Source organism: Triturus cristatus, chromosome 9 (assembly GCF_964204655.1).
Source record: "Triturus cristatus chromosome 9, aTriCri1.1, whole genome shotgun sequence".
NCBI classification, from domain to species: Eukaryota; Metazoa; Chordata; class Amphibia; order Caudata; family Salamandridae; genus Triturus; species Triturus cristatus.
The window spans coordinates 1,018,772,241-1,018,796,971 of NC_140592.1; the positions used below are offsets into that span (position 1 = coordinate 1,018,772,241).

The following is a 24,731-nucleotide window of genomic DNA, read 5'->3' on the forward strand; positions in this document are numbered from 1 at the left end:
GGCCCTGGTGGAATGGGCCCACGAGCCCTCAGGAGGCTCTTTCTTAGCTAATGTGTAGCAGATCATGATACAGTGTACAAGCCATCAAGAGATGGTCAGTATCTGCACAGCCTTGCCCTTTTTCACTTCAGTGAGCGCAATGAAGAGCTGGCAGTCCACCCAATAATCTTTCCTTCAATCAAAGTAGAAAGAGAAAGCTCTCTTCAGGTGCGGGCGGTAGAGTCCCTCCTCCTCTTTAGAAGGATAAGGCGGAGCATAAAATGTTGGCAGCATAATGTACTGGCCGACATGAAAGTGAGTGACTACGTTTGGCAAAAAAGAGGCCCAGGTCTGAAGAACCAGTTTGTTTGGGTAAAAGCTGGTGTACGGAGGGTTAACTAACAGACAGTGCAGCGGACGTGACCCTCTTGGCCAATGTAATGGCCCCCAAAAATGCAGTTGTGAGAGTGAGTATCCTGAGTGGACAACTATGCAGAGGCTAAAATGGTAAGCCCATGAGGAATGTTAGGACCAAATTAAGATCTCATTGGCGCATGATGAAAGGGGTAGGAGGAAACAAATGTTGCAAGCCCTTAAGAAAACGAGTCACAGCGGGTGACTTAAAATATAAAGACTGATCCTGTAGCTGCAAAAAAGCTGATATGGCCGAAAGGTGACCTTTAACGGTGCCCTGGGCAAGGCCCTTCTCGGTGATGGTGAACAGATAGGACCAAGGTTCTCCCCATTCTCTGAAAAGACCTTGTACCACCTCTGGATGTAGACACCAATTGTGATCCACAAAGGCATCAGCAGCTGAGCTTGTCTGCCCTGGCATTCAGAGATCCCGCCAGGTGCTGCACAGCCTTGAAGATGTCCATTTGCTCTAGCCAGATCCAGAGGTGCAGGGCCTCCTGGCAATGGGTCCACAAACTCAGTCTACCCTGTTTGTTGCAGAACCACATGGCGGTGTTGTTGTCAGTGAACATCTGAACCAAGCATCTCTTGATGGAATGGATGAAGGTTTTCAATGCCAAGTGAATTGTCCTCTGGCCCATGAGGCTGATGTGCTGCGGAGACTCCACTGGAAACCAGAATCCTCAGATCTCCACCTCTCCCAAGTGGCCGCTCCAACTAGGAAGGGACAGTCATCACTGACAGTTCTGGGTGGGGAAGGGAGAGGGTCTGCCACTGGTCCAATTGCAGTTCGATAGCTACCAAAGCAGATCTTTTGCAGTTTCCGTCAAAATCTTGACCAGGTTTGTGAGATTCCCATGATGCTGCACCCACTGTGACTAGAGGTCCCGTTGCAGGGCCCACGTGTCATTGGGCGTGTTGCACCGGCAGGATACAGGAGGTCATTAGGCCCAGCAGGCTTAGAGTCAGTCACACTGAAATCCAGGACAGAGGTTGAAACATCAGGATCATAGCCAGAATGTCCTGGACTCTCCGCCCCAGATGATAGGCGCTGACCTGCACTGTATCCAGAATAGCTCCAATGAAAGAGAGCATCTCGGACAGAGTCAGGTGTGATTTTGGCATGTTAACAGTGTATCCCAGCGAATGCTGGAGGTTCGCCGTAGACTAGAGGTGGGTGACTACTGCCTGGGGCGACTCCGCCTCCAGCAGCCAGTCGTCGAGGTAGGAGAAGATAAGAACCCCTGCCAACTGAAGGTGAGCTGCAACCACTGTCATCACTTTCGTGACCACCCATGGGGCACTGGTAAGGCCTAAGGGGAGCACATCGAACTGGAAATGTACGTGGTCCACCGCAAACCTCAGGTAATGCCTGAAGGCTTGCAGGATAGGGATGTGAAAATAATTGTCTGGCAAGCCCAACACTACCATCAATTCTCCAGGGTCCAGAACAGACAAATCCTGAGCCAAGGTGAGCATTATGAATTTCTCTTTCTGCAGAAAGGCATTGAGTGAGCACAGATCTAATATAGGACAAAGTCTCCTATGTTCTTTTTCAGCACCAGAAAGAAATGGGAATAGCAATCACGTCCTATTTCTGGCTCTGGCACCCTCTCAATTAATCCTTTGGCCAACTGAGCCTGCTCTTACTGACTGAGCAAGAAGAGATGTTCCTCCGTCAGCTGTTCTGGCGACAGTGGCATAGAGGGAGGGGTTTCCACAAATGGGAGGGTTTAACCCCGCTGCACAATTTGGAAAACCCAGTTGTCGGCTTGGCTCCTCACTGAAGAAGAGCAAAGGCTCTTCAGAGCTCGCCCCTGGGTGAAGCACCTCCATCAAGAACATTGGTCTTGACTTTGACCACTGGCAGTTGTAGGTCAAGGACCTCCTCTGCCCTATGCATCATGATTGTGAAGGATGCGCCTTTCTCCAAAACATGACCCAGAGGGAAAAGCATGCCAGAGTCTGGGGATGTGTCCAGACTGCTGGTGTTACCCAGTACCAGTTCTCTTCCTAGTCAAGGTCAGTTCTCTTCCTGGTCAGGGTCATCCCCACAGGGCCATACACTTCTTCCTCATCACCCCCCTCAGTAAGGAAAAACCTGTCAATAGTTGGTAAATTCAAGGGTGGGTATGGTATAGAAGGCGCAGGTGTCGACATCGAAAAGCATTGGGGTGGCGCAGACTCGAAGTCGGAAATGTGCATGGTTTTATCGTCCAGCTGCGCCGAGGGGGGCATGGTCACTTGTGGTGGCATCAGGGCAGATCCGGGTGCAGAACCAGCCGGCTCGGAAGGCATAATGAATCGAACCCACCAGTGGCAACCCAGTCGGGGATCCTCATGGCTCCATGGGGTCACAAGTCATGCCAGAGAGAACAGGTGGCTAAAAGATGGTGTGCATGGCATCAGAAAATTTCTTTAACTGGACAGTAGTCGCTCTGGCCCCGGGGGAACTCGAAGTGGCATGGAGCGGGCCCAGATGCCGGCTCCGCAGATGGAGTGGGGGAGCGGGCGTAGAAGCACGAAGTTTAGACGGTGAAGCTGAAGAACGCTTCGACTTCTTGTGCTTCCTGTACTAACCCTACTTAGAGGAAGTAGTCTTAGAGCAGGAGTATGATCGACCGCGGGAACGGCTCCGAGACTGGCTGCGGAAATGACGAGGGTCTTCTTTTGCCGCACCACCAGGAGCTGAATTGTCCATATGCGAATCGTCATGTGATGCATCGACTTGCACTTGGCGCTGTCCTTGAAGTCATGGCCTGACCCCAGGCACCAAAGACAGACAAAGAGAGGATCAGATACAGACATCTGTCTGCGACATTCGACGCACGGTTTAAACCCGGTAGTCTTGGTAGGGCACATGTCCGTAGCACACTGGGAGTAATAGCTCAGAAAAAAGGTAAACAAAAAGGCAAAAAAGGTCATAACGTCAACGAGGTAGCTCTGCAAAGAAGAAAGGAACTGATATTAGCTCGCCAGATTGCCACCTATATGGGCATTGTGCATATCTCTTCCGACGCGGAGCCAATCAACCCCACCTACCAGCATGCGTAGGTACTGTTCAACATTTCCCTGATACAATCGGACGCCACGTGGAGAGCTAAGAAAATAATTTACGTGTAATGCTGGCGCCAGGGTATTTCAAAAGGTGAGGAATCAAAAGGTGAGGAATCCGCAGGCAGATGTATCCATCAGAAATTTTGTTACATTTCAGCCGAGTTCGGTTACACAAGAATCTCCGTTGTGGTCATAAGCCACCATGCTTCTACCCAATAGAAAGAATAAGGAATTTGATTCTATTCTAAATAGGATTTCATCAAAAGAACTAGAGCATTTGACACCATGAGGGGATACTGTTGGTGTGAATTTCTTAAAAGAGTGGTCTTTTCTAGATCAAGTAGGCCAGGGTATATCTTGCTTTGTTGGCCATGTTTTCTTTCATTTCTCCATATTAAAGGGTTTGTGAAAGCGTCTCCTATCACTTGGATTACATTAGAGACTTTCTTCAATGAAAATTCGTTTGTTTGAAAGAAAATAAATTCAATCTGGCCAACCTACTTTTGAAGTAGGCTGCCAAAATTATATTTTTAATCTAAAGAAACATGCTTATTTATCTGTTTTTTTTTTTTTAAAGAAGCACAGTGTGTTCCGTGTGAGAGCAAGTATAGTCAATACTTAACTCCTCACTAGAGATCGCTTGTAGATAAAAAAGAGTTTTAAGAGAAGCAACTCAACTAGTGGGTCTGGTTCTGATCAGCCATGGGTTGGTCTGTGAATTATCAGGAAGAGAGCTGTCAGCAAGTTTGGGTATGATCTGGAGTAGTCCTCCGGGTTCACCTGGGTATCATCAGGAGCTGTGCTCAGAGTGTGGCTTATTAACAATAGCAGAGGTGTTGAGTAAGTGGAAACTATTAACAGTAGGGCCCTCTTTGATTTTGTCTGGCTATTATCAGAACCATAACTCTCAGTAAGTCTGAGCAAGTAACTTCAGGAAAATGTAGGTATTACTCCAGAGCAATTCTCTGAGTGCGTTGTTCTAGATAGTTTTAAGCACTCTACAATGCATTGTTTTTTCTTTGTATTCTCAAGCCTTTTAAGTAAATAAAATACCGGGAGTGAACTGTAAAGTTTTTGTCGAATGCTGGAATTATTCACATCACTATGGAAAACAGAACATGAAACGCTGGCCTCAACATTGCTGACCAGGCACCTATGTATACCATCTTATATAAATGATTGGTATTATTTCATTTAAAGTGCTTTTTTTTTAACAATATGTTTCAATTCATGAAGACAGTTGCAAAAGATATTTATTCCATACTAACTCTGACGGGGGTTGCGAATGTTGAATGTGCAAAAAGTTCATAAATTCAACCAGGCTACTGCAGGATGAGGATCATGACAGCAATCTAAGAAAAATAGCAAACAGTGGCTTGTATGAAATACACTGATGACCATGGTTCATAAATGCCGTCCAGCTCACCATTTCACGCCCTATCTGAAGAATGAAATTCCAAGGCTGCAAGGTAAGTAACAACACCAGCTAGTGAGTTAGAAAGGATGATTCAAAGACATATTGTAGGTTTCACTTGCTCTCAGGAGGACATTCCTGAAACATATAAAGGCCATTGAACATGAAGCTCCAAAAAGAACAAGTTACTTACCTTCGGTAACGCTTTTTCTGGTGGATACAGTATCTGCCTGTGGATTCCTCACCTTGTGAATATCCCTGCGCCAGCAACATTCGGAAACTTTTGTAGAAGTCCACGCCGATAAGGTCGAAGACGACGTCACAGAGGAACGGCACCGCTCGCGACTCCGCTGACGTCACCGGCTCCAAAAGAAGACCTCGTCGGCGTGATGACATCAGTTCCGCCCCTTTTTTCCGTGCCTTCGAGGCACACGGACGGACTGACAGCAATATATACACAGTATACACAGTACACAATATGCAGATCAACACACATAGTGTGGAGAATAAATAGAAAGGCAAAAGAAAGACACAATGCCTTTGACAGTAACATATACATTTTGAAATACCATCATCAGAATAGTAGACTAAAACATTATTAATAGAACCTTAGGTATAGAAGGATGGACAACGGGGAGGCGGGTGGGTCAGTGAGGAATCCACAGGCAGATACTGTATCCACCAGAAAAAGCGTTACCGAAGGTAAGTAACTTGTTCTTCTGATGGATACATCTGCCAGTGGATTCCTCACCTTGTGAATAGATTCCACAGCAGTCCCCACTCCTGGAGGAGGGTGTCCACCCTTCTATACCAGAAAGTCCTGAAGGACGGATCGAGCAAAGTGTCCGTCCCTCCTCACCTCGGTGTCCAAGCAATAATGTTTTGCGAAGGTGTGGAGGGAGGCCCAAGTTGCCGCCCTACAAATGTCCTCCACAGGAACACCCCTAGACAAAGCAGACGTGGAAGACTTTGCTCTAGTGGAATGAGCTCTCAAACCCTCCGGAGGTTCCTTACCAGCCAGGGAGTAGCAAATCTTGATGCACAAGACAATCCACCGGAAAGGGTGCGCTTGTGCACTGCTCGACCTTTCCTGCAGCCAGCAAAGCCCACGAAGAGCTGGTCATCAACCCTAAAGTCCTTTGTCCTGTCCAGGTAGAAGCTCACCGCCCTCTTAGGGTCCAAGCGGTGAAGCCGCTCCTCCTCCTTGGAAGGTTGAGGGGGAGGATAGAAGGAAGGAAGGGTAACGGACTGCCCCAGATGGAAGGGAGTTACCACCTTAGGCAAAAACGCAGCCCTGGTCCTGAGTACCATTCGTTCAGCATGAACAGTCAAGAATGGGGGTTTTGAACTTAGAGCTTGAAGCTCACTTACCCTCCTTGCCGAGGTGATTGCAATGAGGAATACTGTCTTAAAGGACAACAGCCTCAAGGGACATTTGTGTAAGGGCTCGAAGGGAGAACCCATAAGATAAGTTAATACAAGGTTTAAATCCCATTGAGGCATAATAAAAGGAGTTGGAGGAAACTTGTTTGTATGGCCCTTTATAAAACGAAGAACAATAGGTGATTTGAATAATGACGGCTGATCCGGCAAACAAAGGAAAGCCGACAAAGCCGATAAATATCCTTTCACAGTAGCCACAGCAAAGCCTTGCTGAGCAAGAGAAAGGGCAAACTGTAGAATGTTAGATAGACGAGCCTTCAAGGGATCAATGGACCTCTCTCCACACCAAAGCACAAATTTAGACCACCTATATGAATATATAGATTTGGTGGAGTGTCGCCTGGCCGATAAAATAACATCCACCACATCTGGCGGGAGAGAGAAAGAATTCAGGTTGCCCCGTTCAATCTCCAGGCATGAAGGTGTAAGCTCTGGAGGTGGGGGTGTAGAACCTGCCCCTCCGATTGCGAGAGGAGGTCTGCCCTCAGAGGGAGACGGAGCGGAGGGCACGAGGAGAGGTGGAGAAGATCTGTATACCACACCCTTCTTGGCGAATCCGGGGCGACCAAAATAACTTGGGCTCGGTCCTGGCGAATCTTCCTCAGAACCCGAGGAATCAAGGGTATGGGAGGAAACACGTAAAGGAGTCGTGAGCCCCAACTCAACTGAAACGCGTCCCCCAATGCTCCCTGCATCGGATACTGGAGACTGCAGAATGACGGGCAGTGAGCATTCTCGTGAGTGGCGAACAGGTCCACCCGAGGAGTTCCCCACATCCGAAAGACATGACGAACTACCTCTGAATGAAGCCTCCACTCGTGGTCGGCGGAGAACTGCCGACTGAGACTGTCCGCACGTACGTTCAGAACCCCGGCCAGATGATTTGCCATCAGACAAATCTGATGGTCCTGAGCCCAGGACCATAGACGCAGGGCCTCTCTGCAGAGACAAAGAGACCCCACTCCTCCCTGTTTGTTTATATACCACATCGCGGTAGTGTTGTCCGTCAGGACTTGAACAGACTGACCGCGAAGGGAAGGGAGGAAGGCCTTGAGCACCAAACGTATCGCCCGTAACTCCAGAAGGTTGATGTGAAGCAACCTTTCCTCTGGAGACCAAAGACCCTTGAACTCCAGATCCCCCAGATGAGCACCCCACCCTAAAGTGGATGCATCTGTTATCACTGTGGCCACCGATGGAGGTAGATGGAAGGGCTTTCCTTGGGACAGATTGCCCTCCACGCTCCACCAAGATAGATCCGCTGCAGCTTCTCTGGAGATCCTCACAGCATGCATGGTTGACCAACAGGATGCAGGAGGCGAACAGACCGAGCAGGCGAAGGACCTTCAGAACTGGAACGACCGCTCCGTTGTAAAATAAAGGAATCATTTCCTGTATGTCGAGAATCCTTAAAGGAGGAGGGAATGCTCGACAAACAGTAGTGTCCAGTACCGCACCTATGAACAGGTTGCGCTGAGAGGGCACCAGGTGAGACTTGGGCACGTTTATCGAAAAACCCAATTTGTACAACAGCTGAGTTGTATCCTGCAGATGACGCAGCACCTTCTCCGGCGACTCCGCCTTGATCAGCCAGTCGTCCAAATAAGGGAAAACCGAGACCCCCGACCTTCTGAGATCAGCTGCCACCACTGCCATCACCTTCGTGAAGACTCGAGGTGCCGAAGTAAGACCAAACGGAAGGACCGCAAACTGATAATGTTGCGACCCTACCGTAAACCGGAGATACTTCCTGTGCGACTTCAGGATGGGGATGTGAAAATACGCATCCTGCAAGTCGAGCGACACCATCCACTCCTCCTGATTCAGCGCTTGAAGAACCTGCGCAAGGGTGAGCATCTTGAATTTCTCCTGTTTCAGGTAAAAGTTCAAGATTCTGAGGTCCAGTATCGGACGCAATTTGCCGTCCTTTTTGGGAATCAGGAAATACCGGGAGTAGCATCCCCGACCCCTCTCCTGCTCTGGAACCACCTCTATCGCACCTTTTTGAAACAGCTTCAGGACTTCCTCCTGTAGGAGAAGACGGCGGTCCTCCGAGCAAGCACCTTGACAAGGAGGGTAATTCGGAGGGAACTCCCGAAAGGGAAGGGCGTACCCATTTTCTACAAGATCCAGAACCCAGAGATCTGTAGTTACAGACTCCCAATCTTGCAGAAAATGGGTAAGCCGGCCCCCCACAGGACCAGCATGATCCGGAATGGCGGATCTAGGGCTGCTTTGCGGTGGTGGGAGGGGCTGAGGAGGAGGAAGAGGAGGAGGAGAGCTGACGGCCACGTGAGCGACCCCTGATTCTTCCACTGTAACCTCTAGACGAGGAACCTTGCTGCTGCTGCTGCTGCTGGGTCTGCCTATAGGTTCGAAAAGATGTCCTTCCGAACCCTCTATATCTTTTAAAAGACCCCCTCGACTGAGACTGCAGGCCCAGAGATTTAGCTGTCGCCTTGCTGTCTTTGAATCGCTCCAGAGCAGCATCTGCCTTCTTGCCAAACAGGCCAGATCCATCAAATGGCAGGTCCAATAGAGTCGATTGCACATCCTGTGAGAACTCTGAAGATCTTAACCAAGGACTCCTTCTGGTTGCGACAGAAGACCCCATGATCCTTGCAACAGAATCTGCAGTGTCCAGCCCACTTTGGATCACCTGACGTGCTGCCGCCTGAGTATCAGCCAAGATGTCATTAAACCCAGTCCTATCCTCCTCAGGCGGTTTTGGCGCCAGTTTCTTAGCCGAATCCATAAGCGCGTGCACATAGCATCCCAAAAGACAAGTAGCGTTTGTTGATTTCAAGGCCATGCTGGCTGATGAAAATACTTTCTTTGCTGCCTGGTCTAGCCTTTTAGCCTCTCTGTCCCCAGGAACCTGAGGGAAAGCCCCCTTAGACTTTCCCGAACAAGCTGCCTGAATTACCAGGCTCTCAGGTGAAGGATGTGACGTTAAAAATTCAGGGTCCCCTGGGGCTGCTCTATATCTCCTCGCAATCGTCTTAGAGACCACAGGAGCAGAAAAGGGCTTGCGCCACACCTCTAACACAGGTTCCACAATGGCCTCATTAAAGGGAAGCAAAGGCTCTGAAACCGCCGTGGGAGAATGTAGTACCTCAGTTAAAATGTTCGACTTAAACTCCGTAGTTGGTAACTGGAGATCAAGCAGCTCCGCAGCCTTCCTGATAACCGAATGGTAGGGAGCAACGTCCTTAGAGGGTTCATCTGACGGTGGAGTAATCTCCCACTCAGGAGACAGATCCAACCCACTAGCTTCTTTAAGCTCTTCGAATACTTCATCTGACTCCACCAATTCTCCCTCTTCCGCTTATTCCTGAAGGTACCTCTGCTCTTCAATAATCCTCTGAGTCTCCCTTCTGGAACGAATCCGAATCAGCGACGTCGGCGGCGCCGTATTCGAATCCGATGGCGCCGGTGCCGGCGTCGAGCGTGGATCTGCCGGAGCCATCGGCGTCGAACGAGGTCGAGCCGGAGCCGGCGAGGATGGAAGCCGCGTCGACGTCCTCGGAGCCGGAGGATTCCAAGACGGTGTCGTTGGAAAGAACGGTATGAAAGGGGCCTGTGGATATACTTGCGGCACCCCCCAGTTAAATGCCATTGGACCCATCGGACCCGCAGGTGCACCAGAGGTGTACATGGCTCGAGCGAACACTCCATACATCGCATTTAAGTAATGCGAGGGGTCCTGACCTGGTCCAGGGAATGCAGGGTACTGGTCAGGCCTCACCGGACTCGGGCCAACCGGCGCCGACGGTGGAATCAGCGGCGTCGCAGGCTCACCCGGGGCTTGAAGATCTTCCGGGGCCGGAGACGGAACCGGCGCCGTAGATGGAACCGGCGTCGGAGTCCGAGCTGGAACCGGTGAAGCCGGAGACAAGGAGACCACTGGAGATGAAGGACCAGCAAGCGAATCCGGCACAGGAGAAGGAGAAACAGAGTCCTTCCGACGCCGAGTAGGTGACTTCGGCTTCGGCGCCGAGCTCTTATCTGAAAGATGTCGAGACGAGTGCCTTCTCTTTTTCTTATGTTTCTTGGCTCGAGAAGTATGTCCCGAAGTCGACTTCGACGCCGACCTCGACTTTGATCTAGACCTCGTTCTCGATCTTCTTCTCCCTCTCTTCTCCTTCTTCATTTTTGCAATGAAGAGTTTTGCCCCCCGTTCCTTAAGAGCCTTCGTGCTTATCTTGCGGCAGCTGGTACAGCCATCCACGTCGTGGTCCGACGATAAACACCACACACAGTCCTCATGAGGATCTGTGATGGACATGTGCTTGCCACACTCCCGGCAAGGCTTAAATCCAGACTTTTTTGTCGACATCCTCGAAAGAGAACAGAAAAAATAACGAGAATACACAAAGTATCAACGACGCTAACAACAGCGATTCCCGAAATCAGTTGCTGTCAGTCCGTCCGTGTGCCTCGAAGGCACGGAAAAAAGGGGCGGAACTGACGTCATCACGCCGACGAGGTCTTCTTATGGAGCCGGTGACGTCAGCGGAGTCGCAAGCGGTGCCGTTCCTCTGTGACGTCGTCTTCGACCTCATCGGCGTGGACTGCTACAAAAGTTTCCGAATGTTGCTAGCGCAGGGATATTCACAAGGTGAGGAATCCACTGGCAGATGTATCCATCAGAAGCATTCTTACTCACTGAGCTTTCACTGAGCTCATTATGACCTCTGGTTTAGTATCCAGGATTGTCTTACTTTGAGCTGCTTTGGTGGCGCCACCACCATTCAGAGAAATGTTGTGTTCAGTGTAAACTGTACACGTACCTGAGTTGTTGTTGATGGTCTCTGCTGACACTGTGCTTCTCAGGCTGTTTGGGAATAGATCAGGCCGGCTGTCTCCACTGCAGGCTCTAATGAAGACAATGCCAAATTACGGAGTTGTCACAGAAATCACATTGCCACACAGCATAAAGCTGGCAAATTAATACATCTCCACCCTCACTACCTTCTTACTAAAGGGAACACTCTCTACAAGCATGTTGTGCAGGCCTGGGTGAGAGACAATGAGAGACAACCTACAAAATGGGCGTCACCTGGAAGAAGCAATGGTGTGCATATTTTCTCATTGCACAAGGGATAATTGTCCCAAATATCAGAAATCGGAAGACTGGAAAGTGGTGTGTATGTGTGTGTGGTGCAATGAAAGGAGTCTAAGCTTTTCATAATATAGAGACTCTAGATCTGTTGAACAAGTTACTTACCTTCGGTAACGATATATCTGTAAAAGACATAGATTAGTTGTAGAATTACCTCCAGGCGTCAAACTGGATCCGGAGAATTTTTTCATCAGCAGTACCCCTGCGTGTCGAAAGGTGGCGCCGGTCGACTCCGCATTCGTCGTTGGCATCGTGGTCACTGGAATGACGTAGCAGTATCTACTTAGATGCCGCCCTTGTGCGCTGATGTCAGTTCTTTTACACAACAGAAGCGCAGAGCCATGCAAGACACTGATCACTGGTGCACAAAACTAGGGCTCGAAAAGAAAGTCTTTAACTCAAGAAGTCAGTTTGCAGAACTTGGAAAGTGGAAACTTGGAAAGTGGGTGGGGCCGCAAGGAATCTATAACTAATCTATGTCTCTTACAGATATATCGTTACCGAAAGTAAGTCACTTGTTCATCTGAAAGAGACAATTAGTTATAGATTTGTTACCTGTAGAATAGATACCCCAGCAATACCAACCCCGGAGGTAGGTGTGCGAACGAAGTTCACACCAGAAAGTCCTGGAGAATAGAATGGACACAGAAGCCGTCTCTCTGGACTTTGCTGGCCAGGCAGTAATGTTTTGTGACCGTGTGCAGAGATGACCACGTAGCTGCCTGTCAGATGTCATTGAGGGGGACTCCACGTCCCAACCTAGTGGTAGCTGCTGTCGCCCTGGTGGAATGGGCAGTCCCACTGGAGGCTCATTCTTTGCCAAAGAATAGCAAGCTTTTATGCACAAAACGACCCACCTAGAGATGGTCCGTTTGTGCACGGCCCGACCTTTTTTGGCGCCCAGGTAGCCAACAAAGAGCTGGTCATCCATCCGGATTTGCTTTGTGTGAGCCAAATAAAATGAAAGTGCATGTTTTGGAGCCAGACAGTGGAGCCTCTCTTCCTCCTTAGAAGAATGCAGAGGCGGAAAGAAGATGGGCAAAGTGATGGTTTGACCAATGTGGAAAGAAGTAACCACTTTTGGAAGAAACGAAGGTCGAGATCGAAGAACAACCTTGTCCGGATGAACAGCCAGAAAAGGAGGTTTTGAAGAAAGAGCTTGGAGCTCATTCACCCTGCGAGCAGAGGTGATGGCAACTAGAAAAGCAGTCTTTAAAGTCAAAAGTCTGAGAGGACAGTTATGTAGCGGCTCAAAGGGAGCGCACATAAGATAAGTTATAACTTAGTTCAAGTCCCACTGGGGCATTACGAAGGGAACAGGAGGAAAAAGATGAGTAATGCACTTAAGGAAGCGATTTACAACAGGGGACTTGAAAAGAGAAGGCTGATTAGGAAGTCTGAAATGGCTGAGATGTAGCCCTTTAGAGTGCCCAGAACAGAGCACTGCTGGGCCAAAGAAAGGAGGAACAAGAGAACCTCAGAAAGAGGGGCGGAAATGGAATCCACAGTCTTTGCTGTGCACTATGCCACCAATTTGTTCCATCTGCCGGCGTATACCGTCTTAGTGGAGGGACGCCTGGCTGCCAAGATAACATCACAAACTTCGGGAGGAAGGTCGAAAGCTTTCCACTGTGGCCACTCAATCTCCACACAAGGACTGGACAGGTTCGGGTGGAGGACCGTCCCCTGCTGCTGCGACAGAAGATCCTCCTGAAGAGGCAGTCTGATCGCAGGATCGATGGCCATGTGTAACAGCTCGGGAAACCAAACTCTTCGTGCCCAATCAGGAGCCACAAGAATGACTTGTGCTCGGTCTCGCTTGATCTTCTTCAGCACTCTAGGCAGAAGTGGTAAAGGTGTAAAGGCGTATAGAAGACCTCAACTCCACTCACAACGAAAAGTGTCGCAGAGCGAGTGTCGCCTTGGAAATTCCAACGCGCAGAATCGCTGACTTTGCACGTTCTCTTTGGTGGCGAATAGATCTAACCAATGCTCTCCCCACTGCTAAAAGAGACCTTGCACCACCTCCGAGTGAAGACGCCATTCGTGATCCATCATGCACCTACGTCTGAGTTTGTCTGCCCTGGCGTTCAGAGAACCTACCAGGTGTTGAACTACCAGGGATATGCCCTGATGTTCCAGCCATGTCCAGAGACAGAGAGCCTCTTGACCTAGGGACCATGACACCACCTGCCCTGTTTGTTGCAGTACCACATGGCAGTGGTGTTGTCCGTGAACACCTGCACTACTCTTCCCCAGAGGGAAGGAAAGCTTGTAGTGCAAGACGGATCGCCCGAAGCTCCAGCAGGTTGATGTGTTACCCGGACTCCGCCGGAGACCAGGGGCCTCTGATCTCCGCCTCTCCCATGTGGCTGCTCCACCCCAGAAGTGATGTATCCGTCACCACTGTGAACTCTGGTTGGGGAAGGGAGAGGGATCTGCCATTGACCCAATCCTGGTTCGCTAGCTACCATTGCAATTGTCGTTCAGTGCCCTCCGAGATCCGAATGAAATGGGACAGATTCCCCTGATGCTGTGCCCACTGGAGCTTCAGGTCCCACTGCAGAGCCCACATATGCCACCTGGCATGATCTACTAGCAGGATGCAGGCGGCCATGAGGCTCAGCAGCCTCATGTTCATTCTATCCGAATGTAAATGTAAATGTGCAGATATTTATATAGCGCAAATCACCAACCGGTCTCTAAGCGCTTGCTTAGGGAACCCGTCCTGGTATTCCCCTGTGAGATAACCCAGCAGGGCATCCACAAGGTGAAAGCCAGGCATCCCACCGCGAGGGGCCATTGTGGAGATTAAGCAAGCTATTTCCCAGAGTCGCAGAGTGTGAACCCATGAATCAAGTATGCACTGGAGCAAGAATTATCAAGTCCATGGACAATTTATGGACTCAAGACCCAGCGAGCCGGGAATTGAACCCTGGTCCCGGGCTGACCTCTGCTTCCAGGTCTGCCTACTCTAACCAGTGAGCCACACTTCTCCACTTCTCCGAAACCCGGATAGAGGCTGAAAAATCTGAATCATAGCCCGAAAATTCCAGACTCGCTGTTCGGGGGGATAAGCCCGAAACTGCGTTGTGTCCAGAACCGTCTGATGAAAAGGAGCTTCTGAGAGGGAAACAGGTGTGACTTCGACACGTTGATAGTGAACCCCAGCGAGTGCAGGAGGTCCGCCGTAGTTTGGAGGTGGGAGACGACTGCCTGGGACGAGCCCTCCTTCAACAGCCAGTCATCGAGATAGGGGAAGACTCGAAGCCCTGATCTGCGCAGATGAGCTGCGACTACCGCCATCACTTTCGTGAACACCGAGGGGCGCTGGTAAGGCCAAAGGGGAGCACGGTAAACTGAAAGTGCTCGTGGCCTACCGTGAACCGAAGGTAACGACAGTGGGCTGGCAGGATGGGGATGTGAAAGTAAGCCTCCTGCAAGTCCAACTCTACCATCCAGTCTCCAGGGCGGAGGGAAGACAGGACCTGACATAGCATCAATATATTGAACTTCGCCTCCCGGAGGAAGCGGTTGACGATCCTGAGATCCAAGATAGGACGCAGGCCTTTGTTCTTCTTGAGCACCCGAAAGTACTGGGAATAGCAACCACATCCTACTTCCGGGGCAGGAACTCGCTCGATGGCTCCCTTGGCCAAGAGAGCCATAACTTCCTGATGTAGAAGGGCCAGATAATCCTCTGACATGCGATGGTGCTCAGGTGGCATGGATGGAGGGGTAGTCTTGAAGGGGAGGGAGTAGCCCCTTCGGACTATCTGCAAAGCCCACCAGTCCGATGTGAAGGTGCGCAAGTGGGGGAGGTGATGGCGAATCCTGCCACCCACTGGCGATTGGTGGCCATGAAAGGTCGGACTAGGAGGGCTTGAAAGCTGATGCAGAGGGAGGGCTGGTGGACTGGCCCGATCGCTGGCCCCCAGACCCACAACGGTGGGTCCCACGTGCCCGGCCGCCCAGGGACTGGATAGCTTGCGCCGGCCTCTGGCTCTGGGTGAAACGTGGTGGGGCACCTCTTCTGTAGCCACAAAAGTGGCGAAAAGCAGACTGCGCAGGGTGGGTGGTAGAGAGGCCCTAGGACTTGGCCGTAGCCCAAAAGTCCTTAAAGCGCTCCAGCCCATTGTCTGCTTTGTCGCCGATCAGGCGACTGCCATCAAAAGGCATGTCCAGCAAGGTAGCCTGGAAATCCCCGGAAAAAATAGTCAACCTCAGCCAGGCGTAGTGTCGAAGGTCTACCAACGTGGAAATCGTCCTGCCTAGCGAGTCGGCGATGTCCAGTCCACATCTTATGGTAAACTTGGCTCCGTCTCTCCCCTCGGCGACTGCACGGGAGAGAACGGCCCAGGCCTCCTTTGGGCACTGTGGCAGCACCTGCGCTACTGTATCACACACAGAGTGGGTGTCATGGCCCAACAGACATGTGGTGTTTACCGACCGCAGTCCCAAGCTAGAGGAAGAAAACATCTTCTTCCCAAGATGGTCCAGCTTTTTGGATTCCCTATTAGGTGGCACGTTGGGGAATGCGCCTTTGGACATAGAGGCTTAGACCACCAAGCTCTCAGGGGTGGGGTGTTGGGAGAGGAAAGAGGGGTCGACCGGAACCGGGCGGTGACGTCAGGCAATCATCCTATCTACAGGAGCCCCTGTGTTGGGCTTGGACCAAAAGGATGTCAGTAAGGGCTTCACTGAAAGGCAGCAGGGGCTCTGAAGAGGCAGCTGCCGGTTGAAACACCTCAGTCAGGAGATTCGTCCTGACCGCCACTCTAGGTAGCTCGAGGTTGAGGGCCTCGGCCACCCTACGCAACACCACTGCGTATGAAGCACCCTCCTCCGTAGCCACGGTAGGAGGAGACAGCATGCCAAGATCTGGGGAGGTATCCAGACCACAGGCTTCCCCCAACTCCTCTCACCAGTCTGGTTCATCCAACTGGTCAACCAAAGGGTCAACAGACCCCTTCCAGTTCTCCTCACCCTCCTCTGGTGGCCAGTCTGGCCTGTAGGAAACACCAGGGTAGAACAGAGGTACAAAAGTACCGCTGGACGTCAGTCCGGCTCCGTGTCCAAGTGAGGGTGGAGGCTGGGGCCTACGCCGGCTGGGGACACAACCGGCGTTGGGTGCAGACATGGCGCCGGTGGAATCGGCGCCGGGCGAGGTGTTATAAGGTTGACCGGCGCCGATCCGGATCCAGGCCTGGATCCAAGGGGACCCTGCGGTGTCTGCCGAGTCTGCAGGGCCCGAATGCGCGCCGGCGTAGTCGGGCTGCCCAAAGATGGCATGCATCACTTCGCAGAAACTCCGAAGCTGGGCAGGGGTCACTCCGGCTCCCAGAAAGGGAGGGAAACTCGGAGTCGACCCTTCAGGCTCCGCACTCCAAGCCGCAGCACGGGAACCGTCCACATCCCTCGTCGTGTCGGCCGACAGACGGGGAGAAGTCGAAGAGCGACGATGCTTCTTCGACTTTTTCTTGTGCTTCGACTTACCTGAGGAGTACAAAGACTTTGATGACAAGTGTTGGTGACTCTGCGACCAGTACCTCGACCTCCCACGCGACTGGGACCTCAAACGGCAAGGAGCAGACTGCCGGGCCTCGAGAAGCTTTCGGGACCGCTCCCGCAAAGACTTCGGATTCATGGTCCGGCAGTCGGAGCATGACTTGGGATCATAGTCGCGCTCCAGACACCCCAGGCACAAGCGGTGCGGGTCCATAACCAACATCAGCTTGCAACAGATGTCGCAAGCCTTGAAGCCGGGCCGAGGACGACTGGACATTCCTGCGTGCACCTGGAGTCAATAGACTCAAAAACTGTGTCGACAAAAGTCCAAAAAAGTCAGCCAAAAAGTGACTGGAGGTACTGCTCTCTCCAGAACTGAACTGGCTGGCGCGGAAAAAGAAAGAACTGAGGTCAGCGCGCGAGGGCGGCATCTAAGTAGATACCGCAACATCATTCGGGCAACCACGATGCCAACGACGAACGCAGAGTCGACCAACGCCACTTTTCAACCTTCAGATCCAGTCTGACACCTGGGGGTAATTCTACAGGTAAGGAATTTATAACTAATTGTCTCTTTCAGATCTCTCTGATAATATGCCTCGTAGCACCAACTTACACTGCAATACTTTAAGGACTGTAAGCACTAAGGACAATGCTTTGGTCCATAAGCTTCTATAACAATAACAATAAGAGAAAATTGAAGATTAAAGGGCAAAACCTAACTTAAAATAAGTACAAATAAAATAAGTGTACACTGTTAACATTATTGTCCAATCCAACTTGGTGCAGTTTAGGAAGCAGCTAAAAACATGGCTCTTCGCTGAATCACTTAGGTAAGCCTAGTGATCTGCGTTCTATCTACTGACTTCTGGCAATTAACCGCTAGCTCTAAGACACCTTCGGGTAATTGCACGCTTCATAAAATAAATTCACATTACATTTACATATTGCAAACAGATGTTTTTGAAACAATTTCAATCAGGCAGCAAACATGTTCCACTAAAACCATAATTCTGCTAGACTCGCTTACTGCAAACAGTATGATAAAATCTTGGCTAACTGATTACCTAAGATTATACAATCAAATCTATCACAACTAAGCAGGTTTGCTCAAGATATTCTTTTGGTTTACAATACATGCCTAGTATGCCATGTTCTGACGTCTGTTTAGATGTCAACAATGGCTGCTGGTCTTCTTTGTTCTTCATATAGCAAAAGCCTTTGACTGTCTCATGGACATTTCTTTATAAAACCATATCATTAAAGAAGTTTGGTAAAAGGTTTCTATCACAAAAAACAAGGTCTATACTAAAGTCTCTCTTGGTTTAATATTTGTTTAAATCTTTTTATTTGCATTTCATATTAATAACACAACAACAGTGACACAATGTGTACCAACGGTTTACCATCATCAAGAACACAAATAAGTAACCAACAATGTCTACAACAGTGTACATACAGAGCATGTTGTCATTTGTTTCCCGGATGAATTTTAAATCAAGGCCAAAAAGAGAGGTCCGTGGTTACCAGATTTTGATTAATTGCAGCCTGAATGTCTTGGATATATCTAACAAGGATTTAAAGTGGTTTGTTACTAGCCATACCCTACTCTCGAAATACCCATGTTGCTCCAGTCAGGGAACCAGGTCAATTTATTAACTTGTTTTAGCCATTTTCCAGGCCATAGGGGATCTCTTGGAACACACATCCATTCCATCCCACCCATTTAAGCCAGCAGTTACATACCATGCCTGAAGCCTGGGGTAGAGTAGACAGTCGTAGGCACTGTTCTTATGACCAATGGCTTTCTGAGTTCTGGCAGTTAGACCGACGTCACTGGGTCATGATACCAAATAACTAGTAATTAGGAACGATCATTTGTGCTGCCCAGAAATATAATTGTGTACCTGCCATTGCAAATCCACCCTCATACTACGATTGAACACAATTGTCAAAAGCCACCATAGGCATCTTTTGCTCCTATTGGACTGGGCAGACATATTCTCTTATCTTTTGCAAACAGCTACATGGGATCTCAGTGATAGTTTTCAAGAACCTACAGAAGCCTGGGTAGTAAAATCATAAAACCATTTCATTTTAAATAGGCCCACACTGTCAGCAATCGATATTGGTGATGATTTCAAGTGGAGTAGCTCAGCTCTGGTTGCTCTGAGTAGTGGAGAAAGATTTAGCTCCCAGGACAACTGAGGGTCTCCAGTAATAAATATATCCAAGTATTTAAATCTTTACTGCACTACCATAAACTGAGACACCTAATGAATTGGCATGCTACCCCTGTAATGGGTAGCTGACGGACTTATCCCAATTAACCTTCAGGCTGGATGACATCCCACATTTTTCTAGCATTTCCATGAGTCTCTGGCCTGACCATCTAGGTTATCTGATGTGTAGGAGTAGGCCATCTGCATATTATGGCAATCAATTGTTTTTATCTCTTCCCAGTCCATGTCTGGCACAAGGTAATCATTCTAAAGTCATGCTGCTAAGGGCTCAATAGCCAGGGCTACTAGTAGTGGGGTAAAAGGACACCCCTGCCCGTACCTCCTTCAGTAGGGAACAGGGATCTTATGCTGTGGATTGTAGCTGATCAAATGCATTTGGGTGTAAAAGCTACTACCCCAGGTGGCCTTGTAGTTCCTCGTCCGCCAGTAAATACTGTTACAGCGGGTACTACTTGGCCAAGATCTTGTTCTACTCATAGGTACAGGTCACATCACATCATTCAGCATCAAGATGACGTTCTCACAAGTCACATTAATATATTCACACAAGACACACTCCACACAGATCCCCACTCCCTAAGGAGTACTGTGATCTTAGGACAGCATATTGATCTTTTTATTTGTTTAGTTGTCACCATAAGAGAAGACTAAGGGCCTGATCACAAGTTGCAATGTACAGGGGTGTCAAAATTACCTAGTCCTATATTACAGATTGTGGCCCATTATTGCTTCCTGTAGGATTTAATTATGGGTTATTCCACCCAGAATGGTAAATAACATGTGGAACTAAATCATAGGCCCTTTTCCACTGCCTTTTCCTTTCTGCTTTGAGCAGGTGGTAAAGAGGAGTGGGAGACTGATGCAGATATAATAAGTTTGGACGGCGGATATCAAAGGCATCCAGGGCAGTGTAGGCTTATGGCAGGAGGGCGGGGGGGCTTTTCATGCTCTCCCTTTTCTGTGTATGTGGGAAGGAGTATGTCATGCAGTGGTTGAGATGCTCTTGTGCCTCACGCCCCTGTCTGTACTGCACACTATTTCACAGGCAAGTAAGTACAATCAGGCCCAGTGTTCCCACACTTCGTAAACATGAGTGAAGGAACACTGGGGTACTTGTGATCAGGTAGAGCGATATCCCACTTGAGGATAGCACTCCACCTGACCTGCAAGGGGGTCTGTGTGGTCATCTCTTGTTTTGCCTGCCTGCTACTTTAGCAAGCCTCTTTATAAAGAGCTTGCCTCTGTTTCAGGTCTGGTAAAATTGAGACTGCTCGGGGAAATTGAGGGCATGAACATATACTGATGAGTTATGAAGAAAGGTTTAAAAGTTGCTTCCTACTTCAAAGATCTTGGATTATGCCTCTGTTCCTTAAATGTCTCAATGATAAGGTCAACTTCATCCCCAAACAGCATTTTAACACCTAAGGGCTGAACTAGGAGTTTGTTTACGGATCCAGTGAAGAGCCAGAATGCCTCAGTAATGAATGTCTGATCTTTGTTTAAGACATAGTTAAGCTTCTCACAAATGAATCCCCAGATGCCAAACCTATTGGAATTTTAAGCTTAGAAGATTCCAAGCGTGGTGAATGCACCTATGTTAGAATATCTGCGTCTTACATTGGCACATCATCAAAGCCCTCTCTACTAATTGGCAAAGGGAAATTAGCAGAGGTTTTGACTCACCTCAATGCCCTTCGTCTTTTGGCTTCTCTGCTATTGCATGATTCTGCAGCATTTGTACAAACATTGCAAACATTTATCCTCTGCATTATTCTGACCACTTGTATTGTGGTGGGAGTCAATGACAACGAAATATTTGAAGAAAAAACTGTACACTTAGCATAAGCATGTCGGAGGTTACCTTCTTCCAAGAAAAAATCCTTTAAGATTCCCCCTATTGTGAACATGGTGTCAGGAGCTATCAAATTAGCTTTCACTGGGAGACAGATGCAAGTGTTGCCTAATCCTGAGTTGCCAGCACCTCTTGCCTGTCCCTATAAGATTGCTGCTTCAAAGATTTTGCCAGGTCATTACACAAATGATCTACAGCCTTCTCGAGGAACTAATACAACAGGTAAAAATTCTCGACAATTATTGACAGTATTCACTGATCTTAGTACTAAAAATCCCAAAGTGAGAAATGTCTTTAATCATTTCAATAATCACCGTGGTTTTTCTGTAATGAGGCAGAATTAAAAAGCCTTTGGCCTCCCTCTAGTGCTGACTGCATGAACCACCTTTGACACTCCCACTGGATGATTTATAAGGTAAAAGGGGGTGCCTAGCCATTTGCCTACACTTCTGCAACACACTCCAGAAAATGGGAGGCCCAGCATGTGTATTTATCAAATTGCTTTGTGAAAGCTTCTGCAAATGAAATGATAAGCCCCTTTCCATGGTCCCTGGTGTAAAAGGACAATCACCTTGTCATCAACATACCCCGCCTGGTACATGGTGACTTTATATGTTAAGTGGAACAAGCTCTTTTCAAAAGAGAAATATATACAAGAGTGATGTAAAGATGTGGTTTGCCCAACCTCATGCTTCTCTCTAACAAGTGGTATTCAGATCACTTTAATCCTTTTCTGCAAATACTGCAAGGTTTTAGAGACTCCTTATCTTCTTGGTGGCTCTGCTTCCCATAGGTGGTTTGGCAAAGTACATAACACACTCACCTATATCATAGAGTTCCATTGAATGGGATGAACCACTCAGTCTAATAAGCAGGCACCACAGTCTCTGGACCTGACTCTGATATCGGTGCTGAAGACATCACAGTTGTTTTAGTGGCATTATAGGAACCGCCAGATGATACTGCAGAACTACAACACCATAGGCCACCTCCTTGTCTCCCAGGAGTAGTCTCTCCCATGAAGGTGTAGTACAAGGCAGATCCATCACTTCCTCAGTATTAAGCCTAGTGGGCGTGACTGAAACCTACCACATCCATTGTGCCCAGGGCAGGGTATCCACTTTGGAACTGCGTTGGTGGGACCTGGCAAGGGGGACATGCTCTTTTAACAGGTTCATTTAACAAAATAAAATCTCTACTTTGAATGACTTGCACTCTGCCATCAAGGATATTGCTGGACTTGGATGGGTGTAAAGTTCTCCCGAGAGGAGTGAATTAAAGCCCGTTCTTGGAGCATTTTACCAAACTACCAAAAAATGGGCTTGCGTTATCCGCACTGTCCAGAAAGGGAACTCTTCTTTTACTCTTTTTCTGAAGAATGGCTATGTGTGAAAGACCTGGTTTCTCACCAAGAGTTCAACCTCTTCTGTTTTTTATATTTTCTCATTGCCTGTTCTCTAAAGTACTTACAGGGGAGTTCCAGTTTCGAGAATCACAGAAACAGCTCCTTCCTCATTCTCAGGGGCTTGTTGGCTGTCCATGGTCACATTTCACTAAGCCATTGTTTCCTTTCCTCACAATCATATTCCAAGGTAAGGATCACTTTTGCCACTGTCAACATGGCCACAGCTTCTTGCATTTTATGCAACTCCTTTTAGCTTGGGTCCCAGAACTTGGAAACACCTGGGTGAGTAAAAAGGAACTGAAGACGTAAGGAGAGCCGATGCCATCTCCCAGGCACTCCGTGCCAGTGTGAGCATTAGTAAAATGGTCCAGGGTCAAAGATAAAGAGTCTGTAGAGAAAACAGCATCCCTTCGAACAGACTTCTATTTAAAATAGTCTTTCGCGCATCAAATGCGTGCCTGAAAATCTGCACTTAACATGGGAGGACTTAAATATCTTTAAGCGGCCAAGCAGAGGGCATGCGCAGAAGGGCTTCATATAGTCTGGAATAACTTAAAATAACAAAAATGTTATACAGGGCTGGCACTAGGCATGGGCAGTGTAGGGAGCTGCCCAGAACCCCGCACTCAGCCACCCGCATGGGGACCCACACCAGTGCCACACAACCAGGCCACGGCAGCACACCAGTCCTCTTGTGGCCCCCGCCGATCAAACTGAAAGGAAGGTGTCTCTTTGCAACTGTGGGCAACCCCTCCCTGGGCCTTGCAGCGATGGTGTGGGGAGGACCCCTCCACTTGCCCCAGTTGTAAGGAGACACATTTTGCAGGTTTGTCCTGTAATTTTGCCTCCTGCTGGGCTGCCAATCAGAGGCACACGGATGCCCATTGTCCAGCAGTTTAGCTCCCCCGCAGTTTTAACACTCAGCCTAAAGGCAGCTCTCACACCTTCTGTTCTATATAATTTGTAAAATAGGTGTTTGTAGGTGGCTGAAAGGAGCAGCTGCAGCTCAGGAGGGGTCTGGCTTCTGGAGCCCTGAATGTGTAACATATGCAAATTAGAGGGGCCTCGCACATCTCCTATGGGGGGGGGGGGGGGTTCACATATCGTAGACCGTCACTGAACGTTGAAGGCGGAGAGCTGGTTTCCCACTTCGCGCGCAGTGAACCTTCCGCATTCAACGCACTAGAGCCTAAAGCAGCAGCCTGTGCGCACACAGCGCTGGCAGTGAATGACGTGTCCCTCACCCGAAAGGTCTATTTGTATGTAGTTTGCGGTTAAGTGCGTGAATAACAAAGGAGTATATGGACGTGTGTGTGGGACGCGTGTATGGGGCATGTGAGGGGCGTGCGCGTGTCTGTGTGCGCGCGCAGCTCACACTCTTCTCACCAGCAGCAGATCAGTTAAGGCATTATGGCTAACGCAGCGCGCCAGGAATAAATTTGCAGCACGGAGATTGGCGCAACTTCAAGGCACCGTTAACTTTTCACTGCTTTAAGATTAGCAAAGTCAGGGAAGAATAAGCCTCAGAGAACGCTGCCTTGGAGGGCGAGCAGGAAACTATTTTCTGGAAAGGTTTCTGCTGCCACGTGGCGTTTGATCCAAGGATTGGGTTTCTTCAGCTGGAATAGAACGAATAGGCCCCCACCTCCCTCTATCCTTTTAATTTCCATTCGTTGCATGTTTGGTTTCCGGTTTTCCCACACTCTAGCCCACCACGATAGTGCCACAAAAAAAAAAAGCAAAGTCCGTATCACAGAGTTGCAAATACTACCCTAGCCAGCAAAGTCTGGGACTCAGAGCCTAAACAACTGAGCCCTGAGCCAGCTACATTCTTAGCGTTACCATACCAATTGGCAATTAAAACCACAGGACCTGGCATTAAGGGCTACACAGGAAAGGATCACCTCTGCCCTTCCTCCACCCCATAGTCCCTCCTAATACCGCTCCATAACTACAAGTGGATCAGGCACGCTCCTCATTTCGTGAACCTGGATAAGCAAAGTAATTTCTTCTCCATTTGGATCCGTGGGACATGTCCAGGCTGTTGAAGAAAGAGTAGGATAAGATGCCCAGAGCTTCCAACCTTAAAAGATGGCTACCTTTACATTCCAATAAGGCTTGCACGTGGGAAACATCAACGGTTTGAGGTGGGACTCTTCTCCATCAGTTCAAGGTGACCCCCTTTGGCCTGAGTACAGTTTGGTGAATTTTCAAAAGGGGCACAGTAATACAAGCTGCACACCTCAGGAGCACTGGTATGGAAGATGTGCAGTTATCCAGATTGAGTTTTA

The 24,731-nt window shown here is 49.0% G+C and overlaps 1 protein-coding gene across 7 annotated transcripts in view; it reads right to left on the minus strand.

The window, feature by feature from the left end:
• The window catches only part of TTLL5 (tubulin tyrosine ligase like 5), a 1,306,640-nt gene that overhangs the window by 40,929 nt on the left and 1,240,980 nt on the right, over positions 1–24,731 (minus strand). For all 7 annotated transcript variants that reach the window (XM_085626706.1, XM_085626705.1, XM_085626700.1 and 4 more), the window contains one exon: positions 11,101–11,186. In XM_085626706.1, coding sequence (XP_085482832.1) covers positions 11,101–11,186 — 86 coding nt within the window. The remainder of the gene's footprint in view (positions 1–11,100; positions 11,187–24,731) is intronic.